The sequence below is a fragment of the Octopus sinensis genome, linkage group LG7 (genome assembly GCF_006345805.1).
Source record: "Octopus sinensis linkage group LG7, ASM634580v1, whole genome shotgun sequence".
NCBI lineage: Eukaryota > Metazoa > Mollusca > Cephalopoda > Octopoda > Octopodidae > Octopus > Octopus sinensis.
This window is the reverse complement of record NC_043003.1, coordinates 54,718,265-54,744,425: the sequence shown is the minus strand read 5'-3', so window position 1 is coordinate 54,744,425 and position 26,161 is coordinate 54,718,265. Positions and strand designations below refer to the sequence as shown.

General features: G+C 34.8%; 1 protein-coding gene across 1 annotated transcript in view; it reads left to right on the top strand.

The window, feature by feature from the left end:
* The first annotated feature begins 9,173 nt into the window (after positions 1–9,173).
* Positions 9,174–26,161, top strand: part of LOC118764136 — a 99,182-nt gene continuing 82,194 nt past the window's right edge. Inside the window, exons 1-4 of the mRNA XM_036504405.1 lie at positions 9,174–9,357; positions 14,130–14,308; positions 15,075–15,238; positions 15,673–15,836. Of these exons, the coding sequence (XP_036360298.1) occupies positions 9,309–9,357; positions 14,130–14,308; positions 15,075–15,238; positions 15,673–15,836 (556 nt within the window). The 5' untranslated portion in view covers positions 9,174–9,308. The remainder of the gene's footprint in view (positions 9,358–14,129; positions 14,309–15,074; positions 15,239–15,672; positions 15,837–26,161) is intronic.

Below are 26,161 nucleotides of genomic sequence, written 5' to 3'. Positions count from 1 at the left end.
TAAAAATGCAGTATTCTGAATTCTAACAAGACATCCATGTTAAATTGGATATAAATATTATTCTTTCGTATTAATGCTGCTTCTAGCGCTAACAATTAATGTATCTCTCCCTTTGTATACCGTATTATTTATGGGATGACACATTATATACATACACACACACACACACACACACACACACACATATATATATATATATATATATTATATATATATATATATATACATACAGACATATACATATATGTATGTATATAAGCACACACACACATATATATACTCCTCTATATACACTCATATATTTCAGTAAGATAGAAAGAGAAAGTAATGCTGTTCGTAGAATCGGCAACTTTCTTTGGCCTTGTCTTTCTTTAATTCCCACTTATTCCTCCTCGTATATCTCCCCTATATCTTTCCCTCTGTCTCTTCGACTTTTTTAATCCTGCTGCCCCCTATCCCTCCCTCTTCCTTCCACGTGACCGGTGTCCAGCCAGCCATCAACTTTCTTTCTTGGCCTGACTACCGACCGCAAATACCTCTTATGTCCATTTATGTTCCTGCCTTAAGGCTTTCACTTCATACACACCATACACACACACAGAGACACACACACATATATATATAAACAAGGGCAAATATATATATATATATATATATATATAGAGAGAGAGAGAGAGAGAGAGGGGGGGAGAGAGGTTATTGTGTCCAGAACATATATTTTTATGGGGGCTTCCGAAGTGTGTAAGAGGATAACTGAATAAGTTGGTGTCAATAAGGAGTGCTGTTGGACATTTATTTGTAATCACTATAATTATATGTGTATGTATTTGTGTGTATATATATATATATATATATATACACGCACGCACCTATCACCCTACCGACCTATCTACCTATCTACATACATATATCGTGCCTGATTGCATAGAATATTTAGACCTACATTATCGAATATGTACAATATTTGACACTTTGAGACGGTAGAAGATCAACTGAAAGGGATTTCGCAGATATCTCTGGAATGTCAAGTAACTGCAAATACAACGAAGCTTTAATTGTTCGATTCAATAATTATTTGAATATTGCTAATGACTTCCTTTACAATACGTAAGACGCAAAATTTTGGGAAAAGTAAAAAGAAAAGACAGTAAAATCTATAAAACAATTTCTGTTAAATCGAGCCAAAACGTACGAGGCCAAGATGCTTATAAGAAAATGTTCCCAAAAGAAGTACTTATTCTCGACTTATCACACAGTGTTCTCACTACTCTGACACATAAATGTGCTATCCCTCGATTCTTGCCAGCTAGATGCATATTTAGATGCATATTTAGAGTAGACCCGTTTAGCTACGCTAAATATACCTGCGTATATCACAAAGTAGACTAAGGGGAATCAGTTCCTCTGCTGTCACCTCTCTGCTCAAGTCTCATTTGATATAACTAATGAAGTTTGATGGAGAAAAGTGTTCTCTTCCCAAATATTTCAGTTACCTCCAGCGCATGACATCCTTATGCCTGCGGAAGAATAATAACCAAGAAGACAGTAACTGGATTTTCATTATAGAATCTACTGGTAACCGTACCAGTTCCACATGTGATAAAAGCTGTTTTATATCACTACAAAACCCAGTAACGCATGGATACGAATGAGTGAGTCATCATTGTGCACTCATCTTAGACAAGTTTCCTTGCCGATATTTCCAATATGGCTGTGTCCTTAAAGTTTATCCCGAATATGCAACGTTTTTCTTCCTGTAGCAAATCCTGGCAGATAAACATTTGGAAGATGAAGAGAGGAAAAAAAAGAACACCATGAAAAATTAGTAACACACAGACGCATAGTTCATAGCCCGTTTTGACGCCAGTGGGGTCAATGAAAAACAAACAAAAAAAAAAAGATCTATGTAAATGATGTAAGCGTAAAATTGTTAAATCATTTTAGACGTGAACATTTTTTGTAAATTTTCAGCGTGGCAAACTGGCTGTGAATACGAAAATTAGCAAACGAGACGATTGTCATTACTATAAGACAATCAAGAATCAACAGAAACCTTGTTAACTCTAAAACATAACAACCACTGTAGATTGATTGAAATCTTGTATCCTATTTCTGTGTCCATTGATTTGCATATATATGTGTGTTTTTCTGTGTGTGTGTGTGTATGTGTGTGTGTGTGCGTGCGTCTGTGTATATATATATGTATATATGCGTATGCATACATGTATATATATATATATATATATATATATACGTGTGTATATATTGTGTATATATGTGTATATATATGTGTGTATACATACGTGTATATATAAACATGTAATTTACACACACACACACACAAAAATATATATATATGTATATATATACATACATGCATATATACATATATATATGTATATATAGAGAGAGACAGAGTGAGAGAGAGAGATGTATACATGTATGTAATTATATGTAAATATATATTTACATATTATTTCACGAATATGCATATATAGGTGTGTATGTATTTATGTAGGACTTTATTCTGTAATTCGCTTTCGTTTCGAACACTAATTACGCTAATTGATATTCTAAAACATTGACAGTACATAGATAATCATACACTACCCTCAATCAATACTTGTCCACAAAATTCCTAGAAAACATCTTTTTTTTTTTAAGCTAAGCAATTTGTGAAAATTTTACCATAGAATGTCGCTACAAAGTAACCTGAGTAATCAGTATCACGACTTTCCACCTATTCCTATACATACTTACTGTTACTATGTAGTGACAAGTCAACTAAACTTTGATGATGGAGAAATCCAACGTTCTCAAAATACGTACATTACTTTGAGCAACTGGCTGTACAAATAAATATCCGCTGCTAACAATATCATCTTTTAGTTGGATAAGCCGGTATTATTGCAATCCCTTGCTTGTTGTTTTGATACTTTAAAACCTACCCCTAGGAAGTATTTATCTTCTAATTGCAGAGATATTTTCACTTAATCAAAATGGTTTAAATCACAAACATAGAGCTATGTTTTGTTTTTTATTATTTCATAAGTTCATTTATACGTATTAACTATACGAAAACGTCTTGCTTTTATTATCTCTGATTAGTTAGATACATTGACAATGGATTCCCAGTTACCATCTATTTCTTTTCTTTCTTCGGACAAATGTATGAAGCAATACACAGTCTGAAGTGTCTTCTCAATTTTTTTCTTTATGACGGTGTTTTGTGATTTCAGTCGCGTTTCCTACTTCTAACTGTTCCAGCAGTTACGTAGAGGAATCCTTACTTATTTACCCAAACGTCTTCTGTTAACACGAAAAGTATAATCGTTCTTGTTGCTTACAATTGTTGAGATCCAAAATACCTCTAAAAGTAACTAAATATCACTTACCTAGGTGAGCACATGCTTTGACTTCTCACATTCGAAAAGCAACATGTTACCATTAAAATCGGGGACAGTTATTATCAGAAGCCGTTTACCTTAATTTTAGAACTCCGAGCCGGTATCTACTGCTGGAAACCTTTTCTATTTTTTTTCTTTCCCTCATCTTATAATGTTAAATACCCAATCTTCGATTGTTCTTACAACTTTACAACGTTTGAAATTTACTTTGTTGTCTGTAAAATATCAACCACATTCCACTCTTCCAATATTTTCTTTTACTTTTTAATGTGCTTACTCTAAGGAAGAATGCAAATGGTCAGGACCCTTTTAAAGTATCCAAGACTCGTATAGTGTGGAGATAGTTTTTTTCTAACGAAACATTATGCAAAGACTTGAAAGAGAATGGACGCAAGTGAAATTTCCTAAAGGACACATGGTAATGTTAAACATGGAGACGAATTAAGGAGGAATTAAGTCTGTCGTACATGGTCCAGATTAGATTATGCCTCTAATAGTTACTCGATCTTTTAGAAATTGTGTAACATTGCATTCATGTCAAAAATTCTTTCATTATACATTAAGTCAATATTGTTCTGAATATATAAATGGTTGTATGAATATAGTAGACATGACTCTGATAATAATTCTGCCAGGTCAGAAATCATATACGTGTAAATGCCAATAACAATATTAACTACGATAACAACAACAAATATAACTACAACAACAAACAACACCGAATAATGTTCCTACATAAGTATCATAGCGCTACTAAATTATTACTCACGTATTTCAGTATATTTTATGCAATGGAAAAATACAAAAAAAAATAATATATAAACCGTAACATGCGAGCATAAGCTACACAGAATTACGCTTGGTATTGCGTGAAAAATATGCATCAACAGTACTTGGCATCGTGATCACAGTAATATAAATGGAGTTTTCCACGTTACCTGCAGGTTCCTTGATGGCAGATGAAATTAATATAATGCAGGCATGTTCGAGTGCAGCGGCTGCAAAGGAAATTCTTTTCAAGCTTTGGGGCTGTTGTTTCATGATCTTTCAGTGTTCTTACATTCTCCTAATCGGTTCACCGTACGTATTCAAAGGAAGATTCAGGCAGCATTTGGTGGGTCTATTGAAACGTCTTAAACGTCAACCTATTGAAGGATTAACACTATAAATTCAGTTAACAGGGTAATAGTATTGCTAGTCGTGAAGTCAAAAGGTTGACATTAACAAGAATGATTTTTAATGGTGTAAACATTCGCTTTTAGTAAGGCTTCGGAGACAGGTGGGGGAGGAAATGAAGAAGCAACACAACTCTAGGATACCATTTGTTTCATTAATATCCTTTAGAGTTACCGTTCTCACTGAATGAATCAAAATAAACTTCACTAATATCATGATTGAAGGAACTGGGTATTTTTAAGTTTCAGTCCACGTTCCACATCATGCACAGACACGTAATAAAGGAAAGCGAGTTTGAGGAAGAGAGGCAACGCTATGTGAAGTGTTGAAGAAAGAGAAAATGTAAAATTCATGGTAATACGGAACATATGGACGAGGAGGTGTGGCGGAGGATGAAGGTATTGACAATAAGGTAGATTGGAAATGAGATTAAGATGAAGATAAAGATGAAAACTAATTCGACAGATATTACTATTATACATACGTGTGAGTGATAGTATACGTTTGTGTATGTGCTTGCATGTGTATGTATACGTGCACGAATGCATGTATGTGTTTGTGCGTTGTGTGTGTGTGAGGCAACTGACTCAATAACGAGCAAGATCATTGCTTCTTAATGAGCAGCAAAACGAAAATGACTTCTTAGATTTGCTGATAATTTATAGCTTTTACAACAACTATTACATAAACGTTCTTAGTTAAATGCAGTGCAGAAACGTGACAATTGGTATTGTGCAAAGAGATACGGTTCTTCAGATCACGAATAGAAACGCATTTGATAAATGAATGGTAAACACAAATTCTTTCAGTTAGTAATGGTCTGTTATTGACTTGCTTTGGTTTATATAACCGCCGATGGCAAACAATGCCTGCCTTTCGAAAGACAAACTCAATTACAGTTGGACATTTAAAGCAATATTAATATCTGCAGCTTTCTTTTCCTTGAACTTCGCATACTTTTAATGCGTTTCATTTCTAAATGCGAGGATACATTGACTAAATGTTTTCATTATAATGCACAAAAAACTGCACACATAGAGTTCGGTCTTCCACAAACTTTCCGTAAAGCAAATTCCCTCCCAAGGCAATGATCGGTCTGCGGCTGTTTTAGAAGACACTTGCCAACTGTACCATGCAGTACGACTAAAACCAAACCACTTGTTTGCATTCCAAGCTTCTTAATCCCATAGCCTGTGCCTATATTCCATGGCTCCTTTCTATCATGTATGTCCATGGATGAGGCTCTTATTTGTCCGCTCAACTGGGACAGTATTGTCTATGTCGGAACAGTCCTATGTGCAAATGGCAGTCTCTATTACACAAGCCACAGCCGTGAGCTGTCTCGGTTCTATTTGAGTCTTTATGTTCTTCCTTTCTGCTTTTGTCTCTCTGTTGCTCGCTTCTGTCTCTCCATTATAGGATGTTGGATATGACCCACGCTTAGGCTGTATGGTATGGAGGACAAGTTATGGCAATGCAGTGTTTCTCACAGAGTATTGATCTAGAGCAGTAGTTTTCAACCAGGGTTCCGCCAGTACAGTCCAGGGGTTCCGCAAGAAGTTACAAAACTGCTAAAATCGGCAGTAATTTTTAATTCTCCTGTGCAGATATGTGTGCATAAGACTATTAAATTATTGCACAGGGGTTCCCCGAGCCAGTGGAATGTTTCCTTGGGGTTCCGCTCCAGCAAAACGTTTGAAAAGCACTGATCTAGAGAATGTATGTCAAAAGACAAGTAAATTAGAAGTTTTTTTTCAAAATTAATTTGTTTATAAGATGATAGTCTGATGTTAAGGTTGCAGTAAAAGGTGTTTGCTATTATGTACATTTAAAATTATTTTGACACTGCTTACGGAATAAAATATTTTGGGGATTACATAGACAATATACTACGTAGGATATAAGCAGTTCCCGCGAGTTCTTAGCTGTAATATTGTAAGCTTCAACTAAATCAATTAACTGAACTGAATATTTACTCTAACATTTTCAATTCTCTATATTGCCTTCATACATCTTTCGCGTGCCAACGTACTATTACATACAGTGCAATATTACAAATTGTTCAGCAGAGATACTAGCTTTTAACCCTTTAATGTTCTGATTATTCTATCAAACATAATGCTTATTGATTCACATTGATTTGAATTAATCATGCATTATCTCATATCTTCAAGATCTTGATGGTGTAATTACCTAATGTAGAATAACATTGTAGGGTAGGTGTGAGGGTCTGGATCTGGTCAGTTTGAACATAAAACAGATTAAATATTTTGGCCGGATATGGCCGGTTTAAATACTAAAGGGTTACGTTCAGTTGAAAGTGGCTTAAAAGTGAGCAACAGGTCGATAAAAACCATAATCTTGGCTTTCTAATGTTGTTGTTTTCCAAATTGATTACTGATATATTTTTGCTTTACACACAAGGGTTGCGTTTCCTAGTGCAGCGGAAAATCAACCAACTTTAGTACAGAAATGAATCTATATTATATCAAATACATATGTATACACACACAAACACACACACACACACACACATACATTATATATATATATGTGTGTGTGTGAAGGCATATAATGTAGGCATATATGTATATACATGTATATGTATATGTTTGTTTGTATTTATGTGTGTGTGTGTGTGTGTGTGTATAAAATCAGGGTACGATATAGTACACATCATTGCTAGAAATAGGAGTCAAATGGCTCAGCAACCACAATAAGTCACTTATACACACTGGTGAATTCGAGATAACAGCGAGGAAAAATCGCAAATGATTTTTGCAGAGGTACTCATATTACGTTATTTCAGACCTTGTGATAAACACTTAGTCTTCATTAGTGAGTATTACTGGTTGATCTATACACACATTGTGACGCGAGTATTTAGCCCTGAGCAGCAACACTCACTGACGAAGACAAAATGTTTATCACAGGGTCCGAAATCACGTGATATGAGTACGTCTGCAAAAATCGCATAGAAGATAATTTAGAATTTTCGTGAAGGATTTTAGAGACAATAGATGTGGAATGTGTAATTACAACAATAAAGGTTTTATATATAATTTAAAAGTGGATCCTTCAATGCGAATATGAACTCTAAGACACAGAATCTCATATACTGCATCACATTCCCAAATTACAAAGATAATTAGAGTTGCCAAAACCAAAAATTCCTTTTGGCAATGTGCAACAAAACATAGACAGCACATCTTACAAAAATAATTACACCTGAGCAAAGGTCTGTATATATGCGGAAACAGCAGATTCAAGGTTTTCCCTGTCTACAAATGCCCGATGGATAATCCAAAATGCCGAAAGGCAATGAAACTATATTTTATAGAAAAATTTCTATCAAAATTTATGTGAAAAATATATTTATATAAAATGAAAAATTCTTTTAAAAATTTTCTTTCCTAGGCGAAACCACACCAGATTATCACTGGATATATTTCTATTATTAATAATTTCTTATTACTGCTACTAAATGTTATTTTTCATTACTGTTACGAAATTTCTCATTACTGTTACTAAATGTTATATTTAACGAAGCAGAGGGAAAATCAATGTGGTCACACGGCGTACTTCGCGAGATTCCAAATCGCTTTCTCAACGACATCTACCAACTCCTTACATCTCAACCAATACGCTGCTCTTTGCAAGAGTTCGGCTTGTCCATTATTCCAATTCCCCAGGGATGTCAATGACTCTCGCCACAAGATCTCTCCATTTGAGATTGACTTCCGTTGAAAGTTAATATTATTATTTATATTTATTTATTTTTCTTTCATCCCATCTCCCGTTTTGATATTTTCCTCCTAGGGAAATTTGATATTACTTCCTTTTAGGCACTATTCCAACCGCTCTGTTTGTTTCCTCTTTCTTGTGATGCTACGCTTAAGTTCGATTTCATGCAGTGTTGGCACATCAAAGGTGTCGTAGAACACTTACTAATTAACCCATACGTGGGATCCCAACGAGTATTTCTACTCCGGGTCAATGAAGACATTAGAACAACACTGGATAAGAGGTGATTCCAAATTCGTAAAAGTCCTGGAAATACCCAACTAGGGTCCACTACTGGAAGCAGTTTAAAAATCATTCCCAGAACCTACATATTTACTAATAGCCCTAATTTATTTTAATTTTTCTATTCTAAATTATACATTATTCCTTTTGCGTTTTCTCTTCTAAATATCCTTCCTCTCACACGCAAACATTTTTCATCTCCTCATTGTATCTCTCTCTTTTTCAGAATTTCTCCTTGTTAATCTCTAACATTTTCCCATCCTCAATGGTACTCATTCTATCTTCGTATATTAAATTTCCTTCTGTCTCTTCCCCGAGTCGCTCTCTCTCTCTCTCTCTCTCTCTCTCTCTCTCTCTCCCTCCAACTCTATTTTTTATTCCATTTCTTTTCCCATCTGTCTCACTCAGGCGATCATAGAGCTATGAATGTCGCTTTTTCCTGTTACCTGTCTAGCTGTGACAACAGTGCTGCTGCTAACCATTACAACATTTCTGGTTGTTACCTCAGATCAGGAGGCTTATTACAAATCTTTGGGTTCTGGTTATACATATGCTTACCTTCATACATCTCCAACAGAACAATTCTTCTCAACACGAAATCTACTCGACTGTACCGCGCTGTCTCTCAGGAGCCAATCGTAATTTTTCACTTACAACAAAGTCAGCCGTGTTTGTAAGAATTACTCACCGAAAGATATAATGACAGTCGTCAGCACGAATGACAGCAACGAGATTTCCTTCTTTAAAAGTAAGTAAAGCTTCTTTATTATTACTGTTGTTGCTTTTTTTCATCCTGCGTTAAGATGTAAGTACCAGTTGAACACTGGCGATCGATGATATCGACATACTCCTCTACCCCATGAAACTGCTGGCCTTGTGCTAAAATTTGAAACCAGCACTGTTGTTTTTGTTGCTGTTGATATTTGTTATTGTTGTTGTTGCTGCTACTGGTGCTCCTGCGGCCGTTGAACCTCCATGTCACTGCTTTCACTTCGGATGTAACATTCCACCACAGTTGCATTCCGTCTTTCCTCCGTACTGCAGTTTCTAGATGACGACCGGGCTTAAACTGCCAGGCGAGTTTTCAACATTAACGCTTCCAATCTCATTGACACCGTTGTTCAAAGCATTTGTATTTGACATTTTCGCTCTGCAGTGATGAGGTGACACAACCATCGGTATCTTTATTGAAACACCATCTCTAGAGGGGGTGACGATCAAGGCTAAAGCAGCAATCCTACCTCATGGAACAGACCTAAATCCTGCCAGACATCAACCTGGACTTACAGGTGCTACAACTTGACCAAGTATGACCTAAGTGTAATTATGCTAAAAGGAAACCTCATTATATCCTACGTCAAGTCTCCACAACCCATGCAGTTTAACATGATAGCAGGATTATTATTATTATTATTATTACTATTATTATTATTATTATTATTATTATTATTATTATTATTATTATTATTATTACTATTATTATTATTATTATTATTATTATTATTATTACTACTACTACTACTATTATTATTATTATTATTGAGTGAGAGAGCAATGTATGCCATCAAAGTGACACTGGGGTAAAATATACGAAGCCCAATATACCCATCATGACTACCCGTCTGATAAGGGTACACCAGGCACATGCATCACAACCATATGTGCGCGACATGGTGATCTCATATCAAGATAAACAGCACATGACCTTGCAGGTGGGGCCTGTAAGAATTTACTTCAGGTTGAGTAGCCCATCCCGCTCAAAAGGTCCCTGAATAAGGGTTGTTTAAGGATGTTCAAAGAACCACCCATGTTTCCAGAGGTGAAATATTCAAACCCCAAAGAATCCCTCTCAACACATGGCTATGATGCTCCCCCACTACTTCTGCTCGTGATCAGAGATGCACATATCGTCAGCCACTAAGGGACATGCTCAACTGGTTAAGGTCAAACAACTGACAAGCAAATCTGTGGTATTGAGCAGAATATTTGCTGTAGCCCATCTTTTATACCAAGACAAAACAATGTACATGATAACACTTCCAATCAGTTAAGATCAGAAGCCATGAGAGCCACTGCCTGGTACTGCATCATATTATTATTATTATTATTATTATTATTATTATTATTATTATTATTATTATTATTACAATTATTATTATTATTATTATTATTGTTATTGTCATCGTTATTATTATTATTATTATTCAGTAGTTTTATTTTTATAGCGTGCTTTCACTTCACTACCGAGCGCAGCTCAGTGTGCCTTGGGTATGTGCTGTGATTTGTTGTGATGCTCTGATGGTTATTGTATGGAAAGTGTTCTGCGTAGGATGTGTGCAGTGCCTAGTAGTGCAATTTTCTGTATGTTATATGTGTTAGTAAGTCCTGGTGTTTTTGTTATGTATTTGTCTGAATATTTTTTTATCATGCCTAATGCACCTACTATGATAGGAATTGTTTCTGTTTTCAGGTTCCACATTCTAGTTACCTCTATTTCCAGGTCTTTGTATTTTGAGAGTTTCTCCATTTCTTTTTCAGAGACACGTTGTCATCTGCCGGTATTGATACATCAATTAGAAAGCATTTTTTTCTTCATGATCTCTGACAACTATATCTGGTCTGTTGGCCTTAATTTCTCTATCTGTGTGTATCGGCATATCCCAGAGTATGGTTGCTTTCTCGTTTTCTGTGACCTTTTCTGGTGTGTGCCTATACCATCTTTTTTCTGTTGTTATTCCATAATGTTGGCATAGCTTCCAATGTATGTATGTTCCAACTCTGTCATGTCTGTGAATATATTCCTTCTTGGCCAGGACTGGGCAGCTAGAGATAATATGATTTATTGTTTCTTGTCCATCTCCACATATTCTGCAGTTACTTGTAATATTTCTTTTCATTACATGTTTTTGGTAATTTCTGGTGGGGAGGCTTTGGTCTTGTGCTGCAATTAAAAGTCCCTCTGTTTCTGCTTTGAGTCCTGAGCTTCTCAACCATTGCTGGGATTTTTCTTTGTCTATTTCTTTTGCGTTTAGTTTAGTGCAGTATTTACCATGAAGGGGGTTTTCTTGCCATCGTTTTATCATGGCTCGTTGCTGTTCTATTTTTAGTTTGGATTTCATTTGTTTTATAGCTTTTGGTGTTTCTTCATCATCTTCTTCTTCTTCTTTGTGTTTATTAGGTGGTATGATTTCTTGTTTGTATTTGTCAGCTTCCTTAAATACTGAGAACAGTTTTTTGTTTTGCTCGTGTTTTGCTGCTATCTGGATCAGTTTTCCTTCCTTCTGAAGTAGGTATTTTTGCAGTCCTATGGTGGTTATTTATTATTATTATTATTATTATTATTATTATTATTATTATTATTATTATTATTATTACTTTTAATCTGCTTGTTTGTTACAATCACTTGTCGAGGCACACCCAGCATCCTAGGGTGAGTGAAGGATAAGAGACGTTATAGTATGACTGAAAGCCTGGGGGGGGAGTATCCCATTGTTATCAAGTGAACGATATTTCGACATCTCGTGTGACATCCACAGGTTCAAGAAATAAAATGTCCATCTACTTCATTTTGGCTAATATTTATAGGATTGGGGTAATTCCTCAAGATATAGAAGCAAAAAGAAACGTGCCATTGTCATCACTTGATGACAATGGCACTCTTCTTTCTTTTTCTATTATTATTATTATTATATTATTATTATTATTATTATTATTATTATTATTATTATTATCATTATTATTATTATTATTATTATCATCATTATTATTATCATTATTATTATTATTATTATTATCATTATTATCATTATTATTATTATTATTATTATTATTGTTATTATTATTATTATTATTATTATCATTATTATTATAATTATTATTATCATTATAATTATTATTATTATTATTATTATTATTATTCAGTAGTTTTATTTTTATAGCGTGCTTTCACTTCACTACCGAGCACAGCTCTGTGTGCCTTGGGTATGTGCTGTGATTTGTTGTGATGCTCTGATGGTTATTGTATGGAAAGTGTTCTGCGTAGGATGTGTGCAGTGCCTAGTAGTGCAATTTTCTGTATGTTATATGTGTTTGTAAGTCCTGGTGTTTTTGTTATGTTGTATTTGTCTGAATATTTTTTTATCATGCCTAATGCACCTACTATGATAGGAATTGTTTCTGTTTTCAGATTCCACATTCTAGTTACCTCTATTTCCAGGTCTTTGTATTTTGAGAGTTTCTCCATTTCTTTTAGAGACACGTTGTCATCAGCCGGTATTGATACATCAATTAGAAAGCATTTTTTTCTTCATGGTCTCTGACAACTATATCTGGTCTGTTGGCCTTAATTTCTCTGTCTGTGTGTATCGGCATATCCCAGAGTATGGTTGCTTTCATTATTATTATTATTATTATTATTATCCTTATTATTATTATTATTATTATTACTATTATTATTATTATTATTATTATTATTATTATTATTATTATTATTATTATTACTTTTAATCTGCTTGTTTGTTACAATCACTTGTCGAGGCACACCCAGCATCCTAGGGTGAGTGAAGGATAAGAGACGTTATAGTATGACTGAAAGCCTGGGTGGGAGGAAGTGTCCCATTGTTATCAAGTGAACGATATTTCGACACCTCGTGTGTCATCCACAGGTTTAAGAAATAAACGTGTCCATCTACTTCATTTTGGTTAATATTTATAGGATTGGGGTAATTCCTCTAGATATAGAAGAAAAAAGAAACGTGCCATTGTCATCACCTGATGACAATGGCACTCTTCTTTCTTTTTCTATTATTATTATTATTATTATTATTATTATTATTATTATTATTATTATTATTATCATTATCATTATTATTATTATATTATTATATTATTATTATTGAGTGAGAGAGCAGTTCATGCCATCAAAGTGACACTGGGGTAAAATATACGAAGCCCAATATACCCATCATGACTAACCGTCTGATAAAGGTACACCATGCACATGCATCACAACCATATGTGCACGACATGGTGATCTCATATCAAGATAAACAGCACATGACCTTGCAGGTGGGGCCCAGTTAGAATTTTCTTCAGGTTGAGTAGCCCATCTCGCTCAAACGGTCCCTGAATAAGGGTTGTTTAAGGATGTTGAAAGAACCACCCATGTTTCCAGAGGTGAACTATCAAACCCCAAAGAATCCCTCTCAACCACATGGCTATGATGCTCCCCCACTACTTCTGCTCGTGATCAGAGATGCACATATCGTCAGCCACTAAGGGACATGCTCAACTGGTTAAGGTCAAACAACTGACAGCAAATCTGTGGTATTGAGCAGAATATTTGCTGTAGCCCATCTTTTATACCAAGACAAAACAATGTACATGATAACACTTCCAATCAGTTAAGATCAGAAGCCATGAGAGCCACTGCCTGGTACTGCATCAGGGCATTTATTATTATTATTATTATTATTATTATTATTATTATAATTATTATTATTATTATTTTTATTATTTCAGGAAGTGAATGGATTAAAGCCTATGCCATATCAAAAGGAGCAAATTCGTCAATCTATAATTCCTTCCTCAATATAGGAAGTCCTTCAACTTGGAATGTGGACAAATGCAGTGGTATCTATCGTCCGAATTTCTTCCGACATCCAATACTTGATATCTGGAACCATCTTCCAATTGAACAGGTGTGTATACACACAGACACTTACGCTGCATATATTCTTGAAGAGTACGGCAGTAAATTAGCATATCGATGTATTTATATTAAATGTGATAGAAAAAATGGCTATTTTAATCAAATACTACCTGCATGGCATATAAGGGGTCTTTATTGATCCGCGCATCTATTAGCAACACCTGTGATTGTTTATTCAATGTTTACCTATATATCTGTGGTAAAATATCTTCTCTAAGTAAGTGGTTGGTTGTGAGTATACGCAATTAACAGGACGCCTAACAGGATAGAAATGCATGTAGTGGTTTCACACGCCGCTGTTGGAACGACTTTCGTCTCCCTCCGATACATATTGTGCTTTTAAACACAGCACGTCAATAAGTGATTTTACCTCTGTATAAATACTGCAGTAAATTTGCCCATGGCGATGTGTTTTTCATTATATATCACACGCACGCACACACACACACACACACACACACACACACATACACACACACACACACACATACAGAGTCATATATATAAATACATATAAATATGCAGCACGAAGTTTTGTCAGTGAACAGGTCGCGGTCTCAAAGCGACGAAAATATTTTGACAAATTAAATTTAAATGTTGAAGTGAATCTAACGGTTTTGTGTGTTTCTTAAATGGCTTATAAACACCTTCCACGCTGCAATTGTTTTCGTTCCAGCACACGATCTCAGATCAAGTCACTCGCTATGCAAGTACATCTCCGTAATATATATAAATATATTTGGGCTTTTCTTCAGGTAAAACTTGTGCTATACAAAAACCACGCAGATATTGTAACGATGGTGTTTGATGGCCGTAATACAACCCTTCAAAGCTGGTTCTCACTCAACAATCTGAAAAGTTCTCCATGGACTGACCTGATACCAGAGAACAACCATTATTTCTCAGTGGCTGGAGTTGAGTATGTTCTTACAATAACCATTATATTGCGTAATTACCTGCATATTCTGAGTTCGAATACCGCGTCGTTTTTCATTTCCTCCGGTTCAAAAACCATGAACCAGTGAAATACCGTATCGATGTGATTAACTATATTTCCTTTTCTCCAAATTTCCTGACATTGTACCTTCTTTAGAAATCAATATTTTAACCTTATCTTTGATAAATCTGTCTTAAACTCTGTGTGTGTATGTGTGTGAGAAAATTCTAATGTTTGTGACTAGTTCTAGTTTCAAGAAATGAAGCATTGGAACGAGAGAAACATTTTGTCGGAGAAATGGTTGTGAGTTTATTTAAATTCGTTACGAATTTTTAATTGATTCGTAACTACTGCAAAGTAGAATTGCGACAACAAAAATACCTGAAAGTGAACCGTCCTTTCTTTATCCCATACAGAAACCTACGCCGTTTCTATGTAGCACAGGCTCGTGGTGGCTGTTTGACACACCGTGGTTGGTTGGCAATGATGGACGGTTTCCATGGATGTGGTTGGGAGCAATCAGACCATTATCCTACAATCCTCTACTCTGAAACGAAATTGAGTACGATGTGGCACGACGGTAAGTATTTCGTTGTCGTCTGAATGTCTATAATCTTGTCTTTCTGACTTAGAGCAGCATTATCAAAAAGCATTTATCCACGGAACACTTATATGTAAAGTATACTAGCCATCTCAATATGGCTAACCACTAAGGGTGGGTGTTACTGTAGATTTTAGCCCCAGGAGATCATCGTCTCCAGCTGGCTTTAGACACACTCCTGGGCCTAAAAGCTACAGTAACACCCACCCTTAGTGGTTAGCCATATTGAGATGGCTAGTATACTTTACGTTGTCGAGCAGTTACTGTTTACATCTCGTTCAGAGATTTATTGTTGCTTGCAGACACTTATATGATTTTCCAAAAAAAAAAAAAAAAGAATCCATAATTCTATTTTAGGAACAATGTTCGCAACCCAATTTTAATTAACATTTGCATTTGCAAATCACTTTCATAACTTTATCCATTCTTGATCTCAAACAGCTCTTGTTCCCTTACTCTGCTGCTTCAAACAACTTGGATGCATATATCATATAGGAAGCATGATCTCCAGGGAAATACATTCTGTTCTTCACATGTGATACACAGGATAAGTAAAAGATTAAATGAGACTGATTATTCTTAATACACCGCACCCACCAACAAATATTTAATAATATTTAATTTTTAAATAATGCTGAATATTTATATAATCTTTTATTTGTTTTTTTTTCGGTCACTGGCCTGCGACCATACTGGGGCACCACCTAGAAATATTTTAGTCGAACAAATTAATTCCAGTACTTATTGTTAAAGTCTGCTATTCATTCTATCGAGGTGTTTTGTCGAATCACTAAGTTACGATAGTTACCAGTTGAAATAAGCTATTTTGAGAACTATGTGATTTTTGGAAGGTAAAAAGTGAAAATGAAATACGTAACTACTGCTGAAATAATATCTTTTTCTGTAGTGTTTGATTCTATAAATGATATAAATTCTATATTCGAATTGTTGGGAAGTGTGAAGTGTTAAGGATGGTTAGCTTCGAAAACTATACTCCTTATTATTTGCAAATTACCTATTCAAACTTGAAAGTTGTCATCGATCACTTATAAACATATTTACGCCTTGAAGCGAATCGCTGTAGTAAGAGATACCTATGTCAGGCGATTTGCTTGTTGCTTGAATTGAGCTGGTCAATGATGAGATGCTTAAAATGTATGAATGACCATTGTCGAAGTAAATGGCTTCACTATCATTGTTGTATGAACGTTATCCCAAGACTGTTGCAGTATAAAGGTGAAATTGCGTACTGGCTGCATGAAAAATAAAATAAAAACTGAAGCAAACGCATGAAAATTTAACTGTGATATTTATTAGTAAGGCATAATATATTTGGTGTTGGTCACTTAGAATGAACGATATTAATAATTGCTGACTGGGAGGGGAGAATAATGCTCTGTGAATGTAAAAAACTATCAATGAGACATCATGCTGTATGTCCGAGCGTCGGCGATCTTTTATTCCAAAAGCCTTAAGCGGCTTGTCGGCAGACTGGGTCAGTGGGTAGTAGGTGAAGAATGTGAACGTCTGCAAAGATTCATACACACATTCTCACGTCTCACGATGGAAACTTCGTGGCACTTGAACTGGAATTAAAACCTATAGGTTAATTAACGCAAGTTCTAAATTACTAAAATAATATATATATATCACCGTGATCACCGTGAGTGACCAGGCTATCAGATGTTGCTACACATCGCTGGTCACGATGCGCTTCGCATTCTTTTAGCCTTCAAGTGACGCCAACCCGCTGGCTAAGCGAGCAGGCCAACAGATGAAAGAGAGAAAGTTGTGGCGAAAGAGTACAGCAGGGATCGCCACGACCCCACGCCGGGGCCTCGTGGAACTTTAGGTGTTTTCACTCAATAAACACTCACAATGCCCGGTCTGGGAATCGAAACCGCGATCCTACGACCGCGAGTCCGCTGCCCTAACCACTGGGCCATTGCACTTCCACACACACACACACACACACACACACACACACACACACACACACACACACACACACACACACACACATATATATATATATATATGTATGTATGTATGTATCTATGTATATGTATGTATATATATATATATACATATACACACACGCATTCAAAGGACTGGCCAGGAGAACCACTTTCCTTCTGTTGCGAAAACGGTAATCCAACCCCAATTTCTCAACAGACATTGTGTCATTATAGAACGATAACAATTTCATAACAAATATTCGAGTGTATAATAACACACGTTTGCGTCCATTGGTTGTATTGTTGATATCTCAACAACTGGATTTAATCTCACATTTGTCTTCCACTATTGTAGCAAGCCTTTAAATACTTCGTCAGTGAATTCAGTAGACGGAGATTGTGTGGAATCCCGTTGTATCTTTGTATGCGGTGTATGTGATTGTAACTTTGTCTTCTCGTTGGAACAATAGCAAGGCTTATGAATGCAGCTCTATAGGTTCTCACACTCAGTCAACTGTAATTCAAATAATCGATTATGAGATGTTAACATCTTTTAGTTGTCATGTTTTATTTAAAGTGGAAGGGTTGCTGAGTTAAGCCAAGCACATCGAGGTGAGGGTACATCCCATACATTAGTCTTAGAGGGTGACTGCAATGTGATCTTAGGTAAGAAATGGGATCTGGATGGATATCTGCTCACACTTTTCTATCTAACGGAATGATCCGACTGGATAATCCGGATGTTGTTAACATGGATTGTCTTAATCGCATTTTCTCATTCATACAGGATGAGTAAATAAGATTAACCCAATCCATTTACACGATAAGCTGACCCACAGTTACTCACAATCAAATACATTCACATGACACTGGTCGACCCGGGGCTATATTACAAGGTGCTTAATTAGAGTGCCACGGAGTGGGAAAGAACCAGAAACAAAGTGACTGCTAAGAAAGCGACCTTCTTAACCACCAAGCCATGCCTAAGTCTGTAATTGTGTTCGCATGTCGGGAATTGAACCTGGGCCTCCTAGGAACCCTGTATGTGAATGTGCATGTTTGTATCTGTGTGTGGGTGCGAAAAGATATCTGGCAAAAACCTGTCACTTTAATCATTCAGGAGAATCGATTTCCCTTTCGTCATCTTATAACATCAATCAGAAAAAGCTGAGAATGATGCACTCACACACACACACACACACACACACACACACATACAGAGGATTCCTCTGCATTTAAATTGATTTAATGGTTGCATTGTTCCATTAAACGAAATCGCTTGAATCGATCGTACTGCATTACCTCTGGATATCCTGTTGCTTATTTTGATACACACACACACATGTGTATATATATATATATACAACTTATTATCCGTTTGATAATAACGGAATTGTTTAGAAATTTCTGTCGACTTTCTTCGAGACGCCTGCTTATAGTGATGAATTATATGGTCATGGTCGATCTGTCTAGTTACGGCATATTTGGCATTAGAAATTTTTTTCTTTTGCCCTTGTTTATAAGGTGTTTATAAATTTAACCTTGAAAGGTATTTTTTAACATGCTGGCCATAGATAAAATTTTTTTCGAAAAATTTTATCCTATATTAGATGTATATATATATATATATATATATATATATATAATTATATATATATATATATATTATATATATATATATGTATATATATATATATATATATATATATATATATATATAGCGAACATCAATAAGTAAATACATAAAAATATGCGGGAGGGAAACTTTGTGCGTATCTTCACAATCGCACACACAAACCACAAAAGTTCGCATTCATATATATGAGAAAGTATGTGTGAATGAGAAATATAGGTATATAGGTGTACACACAAGTCATCTGGCGGCCTAACCATGCATGGTAAAATATATGAGGTCACGACGATGCAGCAGCCAGCGATGTCATGAGACAGACAATTCAAGAGTTATATTTGTGAACGAGTTTTGCAGAACGGAAGCTGGGCTGAGGAACCACCTCTGTATGCACATGGTTTGTGCAAGGTTCGAAGAAAGGGACGGCACTCTTCTGACTAGGAGGAACAATCGGTATTACTCTTTTACTCTTTTACTTGTTTCAGTCATTTGACTGCGGCCATGCTGGAGCACCGCCTCTAGTCGAGCAAATCGACCCCGGGACTTATTCTTTTGTAAGCCCAGTACTTATTCTATCGGTCTCTTTTGCCGAACCGCTAAATACAATAATAATAATAATAATAATAATAATAATAATAATAAATCTCTTTAACTCAAAGTCAAAAAGAGAGAGAGAGAGAATGAAAGAGAATCACAACAAAGACCAATGTTGAACAGACTTTTATTGAGTGGTGTACATGGAGTGTGGGTTAGCGGTGATGGTCATATAGTATATATATAGGTGGTATAGATATAGTATAGTATAGATAGCATTGATATGATATAGATATATAGATGGTCATAGATGGTATAGATATATATATGGGGATATAGCTCTCATAGATATATAGATGGTTAGGATCAGTGGTCCCTGTCGATTCTTATTTTACTTGAGTGACCCGTCATAGCCATTTGATGTTTAAGGAATCCTAATATATTTTTGGTAATTAAATATTATTAGGAATTGTATTATTCTAATATTTTGTTGGTTGAAGAAGTATAAACAATTTATTGTACATAGATTTTAACAACAAAATCTTATATGGCCCTCCACCCAAGGGTCATGTGAGCCCTGTCTGAGAGCCACTGGTATAGATATATAGATGGTATAGTTAGAGAAATGGTATAGATATATAGATGGTCATATTGACAGGTATAGCAACAACAATACTAACGATGCCTGCATATGTTTTGGTTATTTCTATATCAAGCGGATGAATATGGCCAGGGTATCTGCTGATCCGTTACCTGGAAAGAGTAACATGAGAAACAAGAATAAAAACAAACAAAAAACATAAAATTTACAACACTACTACTGTTACAGCTAAAACAACAATTACTACTTGTATTATTATTACAACTACTACTACAACTGCAACAAAAACTACTACTACTACTACTACTACTACTACTATACTCTTGCTGCTACTACTACTATTACTACGACTACTACTAGGTTAGCTTGAGAAGTTAAGCAGTTGTGGTCGATGAAAAAGGTAGCAGTAGTACAAATAATTCTCGGAGCCCTGGGAACAGTGAGCAAAAATCTCAAGAAGTACGTGGAACAAACACGGGCTGCAATAAGGGCGGAGCACTTGCAGAAAACAGCAGTTTGGAACTGCTCGAATATCCTGGAAGGTGCTACCTTAGTTCACTGATAGTGAACATCTGACACTGTAGTACATCCCCAGCGTTAGAAGCTGTGCAAAGGCAATAATATTAATAATAATAATAATAATAATAATAATAATAATAATAATAATAATAATAATAATGATAATAATGATAATAATAGTAGTAGTAGTAGTAGTAGTTTATAATAATAATAATAATAATAATAAAATAATAATAATAATAAGACATGACATAATAATAATATAATAATAATAATAATAATAATAACGATGACAATAATAATATAATAAATATAATAATAATAACGATGACAATAACAATAATAATAATAATATAATAATAATAATAATAATAATAATTAACGATGACAATAACAATAATAATAATAATAATAATAATAAAAAAACAAAAAAACAAGATAATAGGTATCAACACTTTAGCTGTCCCAGTTATAAGTTACAGCTACAATATCCTTAACTGGACACGAAATGAACTGTCCAAAATAGATAGGAAACAAGAAAAATACTGACAGGATCTAGGATGCATCACCCAAAATCTGACATAGAAAGACTATATATACAACGTATAGAAGGTGGTAGAGGCCTTATACAGCTGGAAAACTACTATAAAATAACCACCATAGGACTGCAAAAATACCTACTTCAGAAGGAAGGAAAACTGATCCAGATAGCAGCAAAACACGAGCAAAACAAAAAACTGTTCTCAGTATTTAAGGAAGCTGACAAATACAAACAAGAAATCATACCACCTAATAAACACAAAGAAGAAGAAGAAGATGATGAAGAAACAACAAAAGCTATAAAACAAATGAAATCCAAACTAAAAATAGAACAGCAACGAGCCATGATAAAACGATGGCAAGAAAACCCCTTCATGGTAAATACTGCACTAAACTAAACGCAAAAGAAATAGACAAAGAAAAATCCCAGCAATGGTTGAGAAGCTCAGGACTCAAAGCAGAAACAGAGGGATTTTTAATTGCAGCACAAGACCAAAGCCTCCCCACCAGAAATTACCAAAAACATGTAATGAAAAGAAATATTACAAGTAACTGCAGAATATGTGGAGATGGACAAGAAACAATAAATCATATTATCTCTAGCTGCCCAGTCCTGGCTAAGAAGGAATATATTCACAGACATGACAGAGTTGGGACCTACATACATTGGAAGCTATACCAACATTATGGAATAACAACAGAAAAAAAGATGGTATAGGCACACACCAGAAAAGGTCACAGAAAACGAGAAAGCAACCATACTCTGGGATATGCCGATACACACAGATAGAGAAATTAAGGCCAACAGACCAGATATAGTTGTCAGAGATCATGAAGAAAAAAATGCTTTCTAATTGATGTATCAATACCGGCAGATGACAACGTGTCTCTGAAAAAGAAATGGAGAAACTCTCAAAATACAAAGACCTGGAAATAGAGGTAACTAGAATGTGGAACCTGAAAACAGAAACAGTTCCTATCATAGTAGGTGCATTAGGCATGATAAAAAAATATTCAGACAAATACATAACAAAAACACCAGGACTTACTAACACATATAACATACAGAAAATTGCACTACTAGGCACTGCACACATCCTACGCAGAACACTTTCCATACAATAACCATCAGAGCATCACAACAAATCACAGCACATACCCAAGGCACACTGAGCTGCGCTCGGTAGTGAAGTGAAAGCACGCTATAAAAATAAAACTACTGAATAATAATAATAATAATAACGATGACAATAACAATAATAATAATAATAATAATAATAATAATAATAATAATAATAATAATAATAATAATAATAATAATAAATGCCCTGATGCAGTACCAGGCAGTGGCTCTCATGGCTTCTGATTTTAACTGATTGGAAGTTTTATCATGTACATTGTTTTGTCTTGGTATAAAAAATGGGCTACAGCAAATATTCTGCTCAATACCACAGATTTGCTTGTCAGTTGTTTGACTTTAACCAGTTGAGCATGTCCCTTAGTGGCTGACGATATGTGCATCTCTGATCACGAGCAGAAGTAGTGGGGGAGCATCATAGCCATGTGTTGAGAGGGATTCTTTGGGGTTTGAATAATTCACCTCTGGAAACATGGGTGGTTCTTTCAACATCCTTAAACAACCCTTATTCAGGGACCTTTTGAGCGGGATGGGCTACTCAACCTGAAGAAAATTCTAACTGGGCCCCTCCTGCAAGGTCATGTGCTGTTTATCTTGATATGAGATCACCATGTCGCGCACATATGGTTGTGATGCATGTGCCTGGTGTACCTTATCAGACGGGTAGTCATGATGGGTATATTGGGCTTCGTATATTTTACCCCAGTGTCACTTTGATGGCATGCACTGCTCTCTCACTCAATAATAATAATAATAATAATAATAGTAGTAGTAGTAGTAGTAGTAATGATAATAATAATAATAATAATAATATAATAATAATAATAATAATAATAATAATAATAATAATAATAATAATAAAATAATACATCCTACGCAGAACACTTTCCATACAATAACCATCAGGGCATCACAACAAATCACAGCACATACCCAAGGCACACAGATCTGCGCTCGCTAGTGAAGTGAAAGCACGCTATAAAAATAAAACTACTGAATAATAATAATAATAATAATGATATAATAATAATAATAATAATAATAATAATAATAATAATAATAACGATGACAATAATAATAATAATAATAATAATAATAATAATAATAATAACGATGACAATAATAATAATAATAATAATAATAATAATAATAATAATAATAACAGAAAAACAAGGAAGTTGCTAACTAGATATGGGACACCTCACTCAAAAAGTGACACTGTCAGGCTGAGAAAAAGAGGGGGAAGAGGACTCATTGGATGCGAACACAGCATTAGAGCAGAAGAAAACAACATAGCATAGAACGTAAAAAATTCCACAGAACTGCTATTATTAGAAGTAAGAAGATCAGGCTTGTGTAGGATGAAAGATTGCAAAGATAAAGAACTGTACAAGAAATTGAAAACGAATGAAACTGAAAATAGGTGGGTAAAGAAAAGAATGCATGGTCAATATCATAGGAATGTTGAAGATAAGACAGACAGAGAAAAAAGATGGCTGTGGAGGATTGAAAGTAATTTAAAACCGGAAACGGAGGCTCTAATCTGTGCTGCCCAAGAGCAAGCACTAAGAACAAACTACATAAAATACAGAATAGACAACATAACAGAAAATAATAAGTGCAGAATCTGTGGACAAAACGGTGAAACCGTATGGCATATTACCAGCCAATGTATGCCACTAGCCCAGAAGCAATATAAGAAACGCCACGACAATATAGCCAGGCTTCTCCATTGGACACTTTGCAACAAGTATGGGCTTGACAGAGAAAAAAATTGGTACGACCACAAACCCGAAGGCATCATCGAAAATGATAATACTTAGTTCCTGTGGGATTCTATGATTTAGCGCGACTATGAGATAGAGAATAGAAAGCCAGACATAGTCTTAATCGAGAGAGAAAGCAAACAATGCTGGATCATAGATATAGCATGCCCAGCTGATAACAATAAGTGGAAGACACTTATCCAAAATGCTTTGCCATGGGATTGTGAGTGGATGTGGTAGATGGTAACTGAATGAAGCCCGTCGTATATATGTGTATATATAAGTGTATGTGTGTGTATGTGTGTGTACTTTCTGTGTCTGTGTTTGTCCCCCCAACATCGCTTGACAACCGATGCTGGTGTGTTTATGTCCCCGTAACTTAGCGGCCTAGCGGTTCGGCAAAAAAGACCAATAGAATAAGTAATATGCCGCCTCTAAGTTTATTGTATTTTGTTTTGTATTATTTAGTTTGAGTATGTAGCATTCTAGATTGCGAGAGGTCACATATATTTATTTGTACATTATGCCTGTTGATAATTTCGAGATAAGATTTGGGAAAGTGCCTAACTAACGCTGAAAAGGATTCCTGATCTAAAGAACACAGACTATGATCTGAAGAAACATGATGTATGGAAACGCGTGTAGCGATAGATTATTTTTGTGCGTCTGGAGTATAGAGAACAGGTTTGCGTGAGTATATATAATTGTGGTCCACACTCTTGTATATTTCTTGCATGTTTATGTGCATGTAATCTGGTTGCACATCGAGTGTACATATATGTATGAATGTTTGTGTAAGTCGTTCTGTATATGAGAATAACTCACTAATATCTCGGCAGTTATACACTATTCTCTTTATTTTGCCTTTAAAAGAGATACGAACATTATTTGTGTAATGTGGAGTATAACTCCAAACTTACAGGGAGAAATTCAATTTAGTATTAAATCAATTTTCACAATATAAATATATAAAATATAAATTAGAGATAAAACCTCCATCATGCAACTCAGTGATAGACATAAACCAAAACATAAATAACAAATAATATATATTTTTATAAAACATATAACTACTTTTTTTACTTATTATATATTGATCATTCATTTTTATACTTTTTGAGACCTAGTTATATGTTTTATAAAAATATATATTATTTGTTATTTATGTTTTCAGTTGCATAATAGTGGTTTCATCTCTGATTTATATTTTATATTATATATATATATATATACTATATATATATATATATATAATATATATATATATATATATATATTATATATATATATATTATATATATATATATGCATCTCTCTCTCTATATATATACATACATACATATATATATATAATATATATATATATATATATATATATATATATATACATACAGAAATATTTGTATAAATGCATGCATGCATGCACCCACAGTTTTATTTTTACGACAGCAGAGGAAAGTACTCAGACCAGAGAAAGATATACTTATTCATGATACACACACACACACATATATATATATATATATGCATAGAGAAAAAGAGAGAGAAATGTGTGAATGTGTGTTGCTTCTGATTTCGGCGCAGAATCAGCAATTTTGAACGTTGATAATAAGTCGAT